The sequence below is a fragment of the Fusarium solani genome (genome assembly GCF_023522795.1).
Source record: "Fusarium solani strain SB1 chromosome Unknown bctg00000016, whole genome shotgun sequence".
Classification (NCBI taxonomy): Eukaryota; Fungi; Ascomycota; class Sordariomycetes; order Hypocreales; family Nectriaceae; genus Fusarium; species Fusarium solani.
In genome coordinates, this window is record NW_027072142.1 from 1,113,276 (window position 1) to 1,125,855 (window position 12,580).

The 12,580-nt window shown below is 49.5% G+C and overlaps 2 protein-coding genes across 2 annotated transcripts; both read right to left on the reverse strand.

The window, feature by feature from the left end:
• Positions 1-97: 97 nt before the first annotated feature.
• MRS44_018695 (uncharacterized protein) lies at positions 98-7,955 on the reverse strand (the record flags this gene model as incomplete). The annotated part of the gene is made up of 6 exons (XM_065616163.1): positions 98-2,326; positions 2,380-3,128; positions 3,279-3,425; positions 4,686-5,165; positions 5,328-7,728; positions 7,902-7,955. The coding sequence occupies 6 exons, from the start codon at positions 7,953-7,955 to the stop codon at positions 98-100; spliced, it is 6,060 nt and encodes a 2,019-aa protein (XP_065472235.1).
• A 1,916-nt stretch (positions 7,956-9,871) lies between these two features.
• Positions 9,872-11,857, reverse strand: MRS44_018696 (uncharacterized protein; the record flags this gene model as incomplete). Its single annotated transcript, XM_065616164.1, has 1 exon — positions 9,872-11,857. The coding sequence occupies one exon, from the start codon at positions 11,855-11,857 to the stop codon at positions 9,872-9,874; it is 1,986 nt and encodes a 661-aa protein (XP_065472236.1).
• Positions 11,858-12,580: the final 723 nt, after the last annotated feature.

Below are 12,580 nucleotides of genomic sequence, written 5' to 3' on the forward strand. Positions count from 1 at the left end.
GTTATCTCTTGTGCGGGGTATTCCATCCCGCAGAGTTATTTAAAGCATACGGCTAGATTACTAACGCAGTTGTTTCATGAGGCCGCGAAGATCATGCCTACCCTGCGACACTAGGCTCGGAAATGTTGAATTCCATGATAGGCGCTCTCGACGCCTCGATGTCTCGGTGTGGAGCAGCCAGTACTTGTTCCCGAAGCCGGACTAGCCTGGCAAATAACTCATCCTCCGAGATGCGAAGCAAATGCTGCTCTGGTTCCACCACGTACGGCATACAGTTGTTGGTAAAGTAGCCTGGTGCCAGCTCCCAACCGTTGCTCGGATGATGTTTGATGTTGGAGGCTGGTAATGGTTGCGTCAGAGAGCCAAACCTCTTCAACTCTCCATAGTAGGTCTTTAGTCCTCGGTGAAAGCTAGGCCACCATACGAACTCCTTGGTTTGCTTGTCTTTGCGCATGAATCCTTGGCTCTGTGGGTATGGCAGCATCCAATGACTTCTGAGGAATGACTTTTTCAGCTCTTGCCGCCACTTCCGAGCGCCGTCTTTCCCTCGAGCGGTCTTGACGGCATGAAAGCTTTGTTGAAACAACATACGGTATGGCTTATCGTCCCATCCCTTCCGTTCAAATTGGCCATCCTTCCATTCCCAGAGCCATGCAAATAGGATATCGACATTCTTCACCGCCAATCGATGTCCATATGCAAGCTGGGGCGGACGGTGACGCTCAGCCAGAGCATCGCGCACACTGTCGTAGCAAAGAGGGACCTCGCCTGCTAGGGCTGCCTCCATGTGATCAGGATGTATTACGGACTTGATATAGGCAAAGACGTCTTTTCGAAAAGCACATAAGCAGAGCTGACGAAGGTACTTTTCCAGGAGTTGTAGACAGTCGGGAACTGAACTGAACTCGATCATCCATTGCCGAGCTTTGTCCACCCGAATGAAGTCAATACGTACATCTCGAATTTGGCGGTATCGAGCATGGTAGGCGGCCTGCATGGATGGGTTGTTAAACATCATATAGGCCGCATGGGGTTGCTTGAAGGTGAGCGTAGTCCAGTCGACCTTGTCGAGAAACCAGGCGTAGCCATATGTGTCCATGGTATACCGAAATCCGAGACCTTCGGCTCGTCGAAGTCCATCAGGCCGGTTTGAATCAGGCTGAAGTCGAATGCCTTGCCAGCAGCCGCCAGACTTCTGTATTAGGCCTCCGGAGTATGAGAACTGGAGGCATCGGAGAAACATAAGCTTGATTCGGGTATGTTCCCATGTTACGAAGTGAGGATCCTGAAAGCTGTATACCATCTCGAACCCGACACAGAACTTGTTAATATTCCACCGCACCCATCGAAGTAGAGTATCGGTCGTGAAACTATAGTACGGGGAACTATCGTCAGTAGGTATGACAAGGCGCTTGTCGTGAAGCTCTCGGGAGCTCATCTGGCTGTCAATAGCGTAGAATAGTGCTTTAGAAACACGATGCTCTTCCCTGATGCCGAAAGATTTCTGCATAGATCCCAGCAAGGCATAATGGCATCGAAGCCTTGTGTACAGGTATGCCTTGATCAACGCGGCCGGCTGGTGGCTGAGACCACCTCCAACGAGTTCCCATGTCTTTCTTAGCTTCTTGTCAAGGGCAAGCGTCTCGATGGCTGTGTTTGTGAATGGATACACATTCCCCGCTGCAAAGACTTCCTTGACACTGGGGTAGAATTGAGAGTAGAGAAGGCCAGCAGCGCGGCGTAGAGAGCGCTTTCCAGTCTCGATTGTCAAGCTCCCAGTATCCCGAAGCATGCTGAATGGATAAAAGACCTGCTTCTGGGTCCCTTGGTCGTCAGTGGACCCATTCCCGACCTGGAAGGCGTATGATTCTAAGCAACATCGCCGGTAGAGCAGCGTTTCTGCTCGTTTCTCCGTTGGATCCTCGATGGCTCCAGCTGCCAGTTGGCTCCAGGGTACAACTTGAGATGCCTGCTGAGGGCAAGTTTCTTTCCCAACATCAAAGTAGACGTCTGTTGTGGTATGGCTCTCATCAATAGCGCTGGTCCAATACTTTTGAAACCGCGATACCATTTTCTCCCAGGTGACATCCTTTGTGAGAACTTTTAAGTTCTTTGCTTGAAGAAGAATAGTAACGTCCTGGAACTGCTGGAATCCTGGTTCTTGGACTGTGGCGAGGATATTGGCCCACACATCTGCCAGCGCCTCCGGTGGTAGAAAGTACGCCAATTGCTGTTCCCGTGCCACCGCATGCACACGTCGAGAGAGTGTCTCTACTCCACGAGCGGTAGAGTTATAACGACTGTGATCATAGCTCGATGGATAGTGCTGGACGTGGGCCGTGCTGTAGCATTGGTATATCGCAGGGAGGAGAATGCCACCATCCATAGCCGAAAGTCTTCATCCCTGAGCTTACTACATTTCTGCTCTTCTCGATATAGGTTCGGGAACAGAAGGTATAAGGATATATCTTCAAATCCAACAACGCGGCCGAAGGTATAGTGAGGAATCTGGTGCACGGGCCGGTGGACTTGATGTTGCTTTCCATTTGCATCAAGATATGTGACTGGGATTGATCGGAGGTGAAGATCAGACTGAAGATCAGATACAGTCATCCGAGTAGGAGACCAGCGAATACCTTGCTTAGCGACAGCAAGGTTACTCGGGAAGGCCACGACGCTATCCACATCGAAGGTAACCCCGGCATCGTTTGAAACCCTCTCATCTTCATCTAGGCAAATGTGGGGTATCTCGGCTCTAGAGTCAAGACCACAAAAGGCCTGTCTTCTGGATTCAGGGCTCATTTTTCCGGCTAGGTCGTCTTTCTGGTGTGCGATCGCCTCGTTGCTAAGGACGTCAGGACCTAGCTCTGGCGTGAACTCCAGGTACGTGAAGAGGCTGATGTCTTCGTTGGGGTCTTCCATGTGGTTACGTTGTGCTGCTTGATGGCAGTCGTTGCAGCATCCTTGAAACTTGACAAGTTGTTCTGCCAGCTCTTGTGCGAGGTGTCCAACTGGATCTGGCTCGCCATTTTGCACCTGCGAGGAGGTCTCCAAAGATGTATCGAGCATAATGGCCTGGCCTGAGTCGATACTCTCGTGATTCGAAATAGATACCGAGTCTATGGCGTCTATAAAAGTTCTAATATTAGCCATAGCCTGCTTTTTGATGACTTCTGGTGGTTAAGTATTGATTGTAAGTAGGAACTGTGAGCAACCCGTGCTGTCCACCTTTGATATATCACTCGAGGATAGGATCAATGCTGCTCCAAGGGACTCACCATCGTCAAAGGACACCTCCTCAGTACTAGGTTGGAGTGGAGGGCTAGGTGGAGGTAGAAAGTTGCCGATGTCTTGGTTTTTGTCGAGCTCTGCGACGAGACTGCTCTCTGTACTATCCAAGTGCTGGATAGGATGGCTGCAATCAGCTGGAGTCATAATAGAATGAAGTTGCAAGTTGTAGAAATTGCTGTATGGTAAGTTTCTCTCTCTCACTGCAACTTTCTGCCGCTTTTCACGTTTGCGTTGAGTATCTGCTGTCACTTTGTCCTGGGCTGTTGCATATTTGCGTGGTCGTCCACGCTTCGTTGGTCTCCCCATATTAACTCTAGTAGATGTTGAAGAATTGGGCATTAGAAATTGATTTTGATGATGCTATAGATTATTCCTTGAAATTCCTATTTTTTTTTATTGCTTTTGCGGGTTAATACAGCAGCGCATGCTAATCGCTGCCCTAGCTTGAGAATACTCTTTTATTTGGCGGGCTGGGTTGGCTACACTGTGAATACCCGCAATATCTCCTCTCTCACAACGCACATAGTAAAATATGAATGTGACCGGATTCATATTCTGCTATTCTATTGCACTCACTAAAGCAGCCAACAAGAAATCTAATGTAGACCTTGGCAGGCAATCAATGATTCTCCCTCCCTTTCGACTTGTCTTCCTAGAATCATGCGCTAGGCTCTATATAGGCTAATGGCTCTATGCTTCTGAAAATAGATAGATGCATCTATCAAGGCTTTGACTTTAGATATGGGATATTTTTGTGGTCTCCTATGCTGACGTCTTTTCCTTCTTGTTATGACATCTACCTCATTTATTGCACGTAATGGTTAATTGCCGCTGCCCGAGTTCCCATGAGTAACATTATATTCAATCCAGGTGACTTGGGAGAATTGAGGAATGCCCTCTGTGGGTCGATCAAAAGATATTGCCCGCTCGTCTCCTGGCTCGTCTTCGGGCAGCATTAACCGCCGCCTTTTCTTCTCGGCTTGCATACTTCGCCGGTCGGCCTCGTTTGCGAGCTGATTGATGTCTATTTTCTGTGCGGCGAGGCCGTTGTTGGTTGGTGCAAGTCATGTGATGTACTTGAAAGGTTGGTTGGGGTAGTCTCGAGGTAATTTGTGATTCCGGAACAAGAAGCACTTGCTTAGGTGGTAGTAGTGGCCCCGGGGCAAGTCGCGGTTGTATAGTTGGTGGCGGTGCACGGCGGCTTATCGTATCTTCGGGTACCGACTGAAACATGGTTACTCGTTGCGACTTAAAAGCTTGTCCACATCCATCTGCAATTTGCTTCCGAAAACTTATCATATGCTGCTCGACCTGTTGATATAAATGAAAGTCAAACTCAGTTTGCAGTTGGCTTGGAATTGCGACTCGGGGACTCGTCAATATGTGCATTTCACTTCCAACGCCACATGGATTTGAGATCGAGGAGTTGACATCACGACCGCTCCCTGGATGCTGAGTAGTAGATTGACGAGTACTTCGTGAAGGATTCCGACGTATGCGGCTTGATTGAGCTGATGAGCTTGGGGCAAGGTTCTCCTGATCGTGGCAGGGTTCCCATGTCTCGTACGATAACGCTTGGCCGACATGGCGATCAATCCAAGACCGCCATTGATCGTGGCTCCAATCGAGGTATTGAGGGACGGGTGCAGTATACCCCGGCCGCCAGCGGGTTCTCGCCCAGCACCAGCTTTCCAAAGAAGCGTTCTCTGCCGTGAGTCCGATCTCGCCCTGGATATCTATCGAAAACCACCGGCGCTTTCCATCTTTGGTCCTCGGCGCTAGCCCTCCTGGCGAAGGGTATGGCAATACCCAATGGTATGCAAAAAGGTAGCACTGAAGTCGATGCGCGAATACCTGTGATAGCCTACGCTCCGCTGGAAAATGTTGCAATGCGGCACATATCCGCTGACGAAGCTTCCGAAACGGCATGTTTCCCCAATGGTCTCGCGGCCGACCATCGTTAAACCCGAATAACGCGTGAGCAGCCTCATGAGGGCTTTTGCAATGCGAATGATTGCCTGATACTGCAGTCATACCATTGATCAAGGCAGCCGAAAGGCCTTTGCGACAAAAGTAGACATGATCATCTAGGATCGCAGTACGAACCCCAGGGCGGAGGTCGCGCTGAACGGAACGCAGAACGTCAACCCTCATTTGCCGTAGACAAATGTGACAAAGCCATGACACAATTTGATCGGCGATAACTGCTTCCATAAGATACCGTCGGAGCCACTCGAGGCCTAAGTCGGCACGGCGGCTAAGGTCAAAGAAATGCTTGACATGACCACCGCATTTTAGATATCGTTGTCGGAGAGTGCGATTCCCGAATAAGGCTGAATCGGTAATGTCCGGAAGGAACCTCAAGAGAGCCCAGTCAACACGAGGCTCAATCCAGCAGTAGCCATACTGCTCTAATGTTTGGCTAAAACCAAGGCCGTAGTGCACTTGTGGCGAGCCTACTGATTGTGGCAGTTCCCGTCTACTCCACCACAGCGCCCCTTCTCGGGAGTAGTCATGTCCCCCAACTGCAACTCGCAGACATCGGAGAAACATATCCATCATTTCAGTGTGTTCCCATGTCGTCAGACCTGTGGAACCTTGCGCTCGGATCAGCTCAAAACCAGTCGTAAACTTGTTAATATTGTGCCAGACGAAATCAACAAAAACAGGGCTGCAAACTGCCCATACATAAGGTAGAGGCCCCGGTAGCTTCATAGAGCGGGCTTCGGGGGTCAAAGAGCGTAGGACCGCCAGGACACTTCGGAATAAGACCCACGAAATACGAAATTCCTCCCGAACGCCGAAGGATCGTTGTTTCGAATCTACCAGGCCATAATGACAGCGGCGCTTGCTGGCGATGTACGCACGATCTATGACGCTCTTGCCAGACTGTGGCTTGCGAGAAATGTTCTGCGCACCACGATGGAGCCGATGATCTAATGCCATGTGCCGTAGATCCGGATTCTGAAATGGAAACGTGCGGGCGGCGTCTATGATCTCCTTGGTAAGACTATACATCTGACCATAGAGGATGCCTCCGCGGCGGAGTCGAGAGTTCGGGGGCGTCAATGTAGTCATGCCTCCAGCATCCCGAAGCATTGATTCATGGTAGAAATTTTGGCCAGACTTTGGAATATTCCCATCGTAGAGCTGACTGAGGTGATGACGGATGCAACAACGCCGCCAGAGGTATATCTGAGCGCCAGGTGACGAAATGCTGTTGACTTGTGTTCCTAGGTCGCTGTGCGGTGGGCAGGTCTCTTTGCCCATATCGACGTATAACCGGTCGCTGCATATATGAGAGAAGTCTAGAACGCTGTGTAGTTTACAGTCAAAGTTCTCCATGACCGCAAGTAGATCAGATGGCGCATCCGGGTATTTGAACAGAAGTTTAGTGCCTTTGGCCTCAATGAAGAGCTCTGGATCGCGAAAGTCTTGCAATCCTGGTTGGCGTACCGCTGTGAGAACATGGTCCCACATTTGATTCAAGCCTTCCGGTGACAGGAAATAGGACATCCGTAGTTGGGCCCGATAGCTAGGGGTCTCGAGCAGACGATCCTCCACCTGGGGAGCACGGCAGGTAGCTAAGGCATGACGATAACTTGCCGGCAGGTGCTGAAGTCGATCCACACCATAAACTTGACGAACGGCGGGATAGAAGATGTCATCAAACCACCGCGAGAACTGCTCGTCAGTTAACCGATAGAAATCGCGGCGACATGGCAAGTGTGGGAAGAACAGGTGGAGAGTGATGAAATCAGCGCCTTCAACCTTTGCAAAGGTGAAATGTGGCACATCTTTAAGTCGGGACGGAAGTAGTCGAGGTCGCTCTGTATCGGGAGCAGCACGATCAAGAGTTAGGTGAACATCTGTCTGAATGTTTTGATGATGCTGTGGAGCAGAATAAAATCGTATCCCATGGGCCGCGGCTGCCGGAGAATCCACAAAGCCTAATAAGCTATCGACATCAAATGAAATAACAGGTGGAGTCTGAGGGGGGTGTTCGACGCGGAGGCAAGCCTGCTTGGGCTTGCCATCAAAGTCTTGGGTTGCAGAACCGGTGAATAACTCCTGCCATTGACCTGGGGTAAGCCCCATTGCCTCACCATCAATTTCGGGAGCGAGGATATGCTGTTTATCAAGTGTATGAGGTACATTGTGGGGGACTAGTCGGTTGAGCCCGTGGTGGTTATCTGGTCCCTGAGCTTCGATGTGCGCGGTCAGAGATTCTCGGTGGCTTTGGGCGCTACAGCCATATATACCGGCAAGGAACTGATGGATAAACTTCTGCGTAGTATATTCCACATCAGTGTTGGCATTATCATTAGCCAGATCTGCTCGCTCCTCGGTATGGATGCGTGGGCTTTGGGGTTGCCTTTGATCTTCGTGCTCTTCAGCAGAGTAGAATTCGACTGCTTCCTCCTCGTAATAGGGATCCTACCAAGTATTCAAGTCGGGAACGCGCCCCATTCCCGCTTCTGCGCCAATCACCTATCCCCAACCATCCTTGTCTACTACCACCTCGGGAACGGGGCCCGTTCCCAAAATCCAGCTCATTTCCCCAAATTATCAGGGATCATTTGGGAATGGGGCCCGTTTTCCTTAGTGACACTAATGCAGCCAATCATCATTCTGTTCAAGTCCAGAGTAGGCATAGAAGCCATCGCGGCAGTTAGGTAGACCCCGCAAGGGAGCAAGGGATCCCTACCTATGCCCTCCCCCCTTTCTCTCTCGAGGAGGTAAGTCAAAGAGAGAAGAGAGCCCTCCGTCCTAATCCGCCCAATATCTATTAGCAATCCTCCTCCTAATCAGCTATCATCCTCTTCGCCAAAGTGAACAATGATTGAGCAGCTCGTGTTGAGATCCATTGTTTAACGGATCAATGGCTATTCCGATCCATTGGAGGCGAGGATGTGGATGTCTTCTTGTCAATAGTTTCCGGTGGTTAACACCAGTCCTTTTCTTCTTCTTTAAGACAATACAATATGCTCATTTCAACATGGCCAAACGCCAAATGGCGTTTGGCGAGGTGGAGCGCAACGGATAAACATTCGGGGCGCTTCGTGTCGGATACGAGGGTGGTAAGTCAAGTTGAATGATAATCTTAAGATGGAGGACAGATCAGCGATTGATTCAACTCTCTCCCTTCGTCTTCGTCCTTCCTCGTCCTCATTATATTCGATGAGACGAGGCTGTGATACGAGACCTGCCGGACCTGCAACAGATCTGCAACACCACTCTGACTCTTGTGTTGCACTCGTGTGACAATCTGGGTAGAGGCATATGCAACACTTCGGCCGTCGGCCAAGCCCCGCTTACCGGGCATGGCTGCTGGGAAATGGCGGCTAAAGCTGAGTAGGAATAGAACCTGAACCTGATCAGACTCACCATCGTGAGCCGCTCCAAGTATATAGTACACACTCCTTTGCTCTTTCTCATGTACTAGCTACCTCAGCTATCAATACAACTTGGTTACACTCAATACTTTTGAGCACATTACCAGACGTGACCACACCCTGTTCAAGACAACGCCAGCATCCCCTCTGCCGGCCGGTTTATCCCTTGGGAACCTCACACGATCATCACAAGCAGCCAAGGCGGATAAAATAGGCAGGATGCGGTGTTTTCTCAACCAATGTTGGCGGAAATGCATTGGCGCATTGATGCCTGATGTTCAAGCCTGCAGCACGCCAAAATAGCCATGCACTTTGCTGTTTGAATTACACGTTGTCTTGGCCAAGCCCTTACTGGGTGTTGGGGAGGGCCCGTGATCGGCCGTGCTACGTTTGAGGGTGGGCCGAGCGTTGGGCAGTGATCAAACGACCCTCCTTGTGTTGCTTAAGACGTGCATCCTGATTAGGTTCGGTAGGGGAGATCATTCCGTTGTTATAGGTATCTCAGGCCTACACTTTATATACTCACAAGCTTCTAGCCCTATAGGACCACTAGAAGTGAGTGAACCAGAGTCCATCGGCTTACCCCGTTGCAGTTCGCCAGCTACCCCATGTCATGCTAGCGCCATTTCCCACCCAAATTCTAGAGGGGAACCAGCACTTAGGTTTTCAACACCACAACCAGAAATACTCATCTTATATAGTTTGATTGGGTAGCTAAATACCTCAACAATGTAGAAAAGCATTCTTTTTCTTCAAATCTATGTTGCTGTTGTATCACACGGTTAAACTCAGTGACCTCGAAAGCCGTCGGAGAACAGAGCGCGGTAGAGCGTTACAATTTCCTATTTTGGGTTAGTAAGCTTTTGTTGGAAGCGTTACATTTTCCTAATTAGGTTAGCACACTTTTATACCCCTAAGACCTCTGTCAGACGATTGGCTCCACAGGGATCATTGATGGCACCAGACAATTGATGAGAAATTGAGAATTATCTAAAGAACAAAGGAAATTGAACAGCCATGTGTTCGGGCACAGCTATTTAAGCTCATGTCGTTAGGATTGGAATCCTTGATGCGACAAGTTGGATGTGAAACCTGATATACAACCCCAAAGTACGGGCCGCGTTTCATATCCAGTCGCACGAACCTAGTGGTGATATGCGACACTTAGTTTAGCACCTACTATACTACATGATTGGAACCACCAGTCCATAGGAATCCTTCTCAAGTAGGTCGCTACTGTCGATAGCCAAAGAATACAGCAAGACTATTAGCACTGACCGGTAAATCAACAGGTCGTCTAGAGGATGCTGGTTTGTATAGGGCCGCACAAAAACTTGGCGTGGCTCCTCCTCTTCGTCCCCGTCTCTTTCTCGTTGGTGCCGCCTTTCTTCTGTTTCCCAAAGATTGTAAAGCTTCTGAATAGATTCCAAGAGTTCTTGTCTGGCTGTTTCACAGTTGAGGTGCTTGTCACTAGTCTCTCCTTGGAAAAGGTAAACTTGGCTGTTGGAATCTTGAAAAGCTTGCCTAAAATCATAGAGGTTCTCTGCCAAGTCACCGGAAACGAAGTTAGAAACTTCGATATGGCTGTTGCGGTAGCCTTCACTTTCATTGTTGTTGATCATTTCTTGTATTGCGTTGCCGATAACGCTCAGTGTCATCTGCCTGCAAAAAGCGATCTTGGCGTCCTTTAGCCAGATGTCGATGGTTTCGAGTTCAGCTTCCAATATCTTTTGTTTGAGTCTCGAACTCCGCCGAGAGTCACTACCGGTGTTGGAGATTCCAGAAACATATGCTGAGCAGAGTGCATATGCTTGCTCTGTCAGCTTGAGCTCCTTGATCGGACGTTGAGCTATTTCCGCAACACTCGACATTGCCTGTTGGGACAGGAATTTCTCGTCTTTGACGAATTTTTCGATTGGATCGTGAGAGAGCTCCAGAAAGGCTGAATTGTTCAGAGCCCAGAATCGGCTCTGGAGAAATAGTGTGTTGAGCCTCCGGCGGAAGTTTGCCCTTGTATGAGGGAAGATAATTGGAGAAGTGGCTGGCTTGTCTGCTGACACAATGTACAAGGGTCCATTCGTTGCAAGATTAGGGCGCCAGTGGCCAAAGTCTCTGATCAATTTGCAGCATCCTGGCCATGGGGTCGGCGACTGCCAGCAACAAAGCTGGTAAGGGTGAGCGTTCTTGCCATCGCATGTGCAAGTGGACTGTACTTTGTCGATGAGTTTGCAACTCAGTACTTGGTCAATGTCGATCCATTCAGCCTCGTTTGCATACATCCCCATGATGACCTGTTGGTCGCCGGCCGTTTCGCCTCTCCCTGCCTTCAGAATATCCATGTATCCGTTGGCTTGCAAGATAGTATTGCGTATATCTCGTAGGTTAGGCCATTGAAACGGATTTTTCGTTGCCTGTTTAGGGTCGTGCATCTCGAAGAAGCCGACAGCTCCTAGCAAATGATGTTGGCGGAAAATGAGATTAAATCCATTTCCTTGTATCCTCGGTAAGTTTGTTTCTGAGTCAATGGCAATACGTCCGTAGCCTTCTGATAGGATGGTACCTATGATTATAACAGCTCTGATGGAGCCATAGGCAGGGACAGCCGAAAATTCCGCTGGGATGTAATCGGCACCAGTAGATTTCACTCCCCATAAGCCAGTTTCGTCCAGACCAAGTGCCGTTAAGAGGGCAAGCCATGTGGCCGGAAAATAGTCCTCTAATGGTTTTTTAAGCTGCCTGGAGACTTCATAGTTGCTCATGTGGTTAGTCTTGTCCGGGAGGACATATTTCTGACGCCGATATTGAATACCATCCCGATCTCCCCAGTGAGGTCGCATGATCGCTTGCGCAATCAGCACAGGAGTATGCGAGACGGTTCGAAACCTCATTTCCAACCAGTCAAATCTGCGTACGTTGAGGCGTGCCCACGGGCCAATGGCGTATGCACCGGACTTGAGTCGACCGGGGCCCGCGGCAAGCAAAGCTTGACCGATGGTTAATGCCGCGAAAAACAATGCAATGAACCCAATCGCAGCTGTGAAGGCGAAAGTGAGAGGTTCCCAATTGTATTCGTCGTTTTTTGCCCGTAGCTCGTCCACGATGCTTGTCAAAGCATTAAGAATACAGTCCGTGGTATTGAGCGTACACTCGTTGCCGCCCTCGGAAGACATGACTCCGACGTAGGAAAAACCGATGTGAATGGATAAAAGGACGTGATACTTGAGGGGAAACTTGAAAAGGCACAAAAACGCTCAGTCATGTGGGCTGCGTTCTTTTTTTCTTCCTTGGTTTTGCTTAGCCTATGTATTATTGGACAACGGATCCTGGCTCACCGGACCCGAAACCGAGGCAAGGGTTTGGGTTGCAGGCAGAGGATCACAACATAATTACCGCAACCAGAGAGCCACTTGAAGGCTTGCAGACCAGGCCCAACAGCACGTCAGAAGGAGTTCTCCAATATTCAGAAATCTGAAGCCAGTACTGCCACATTCGACGGGGGATTTTGAATACATTGAAGCTCTTGATTTCTAATTAAATGACTGACTGAAGGTGATCTGTTTTATCCTTCCTTTGGATATGGTCGTATTCGTCAGCTGTGGTAGGGTTCTCCTCGCGACCTGTTTCATCCCAATCTCACTCTCCTGTACCAATCACCACTGATATTGGCACCCAATACCCTAGTTTCTGGTCCGTGCACCCTTCTCGGATCTGGTATTGGGTCTGAATACAAGAAAACTTGACCGATGCACCTTCACCAGCTTCCATGCCTCCGGTACTGATTCCCTAGTCGCCTCAAATAAGAAGCAGCTTGATCGGCTCGATTTCTAAAATGGAAGAGACATTACCCGATGATTGCCTACAGAGAGATGATCAAATGAAACCCGGCCTACGGA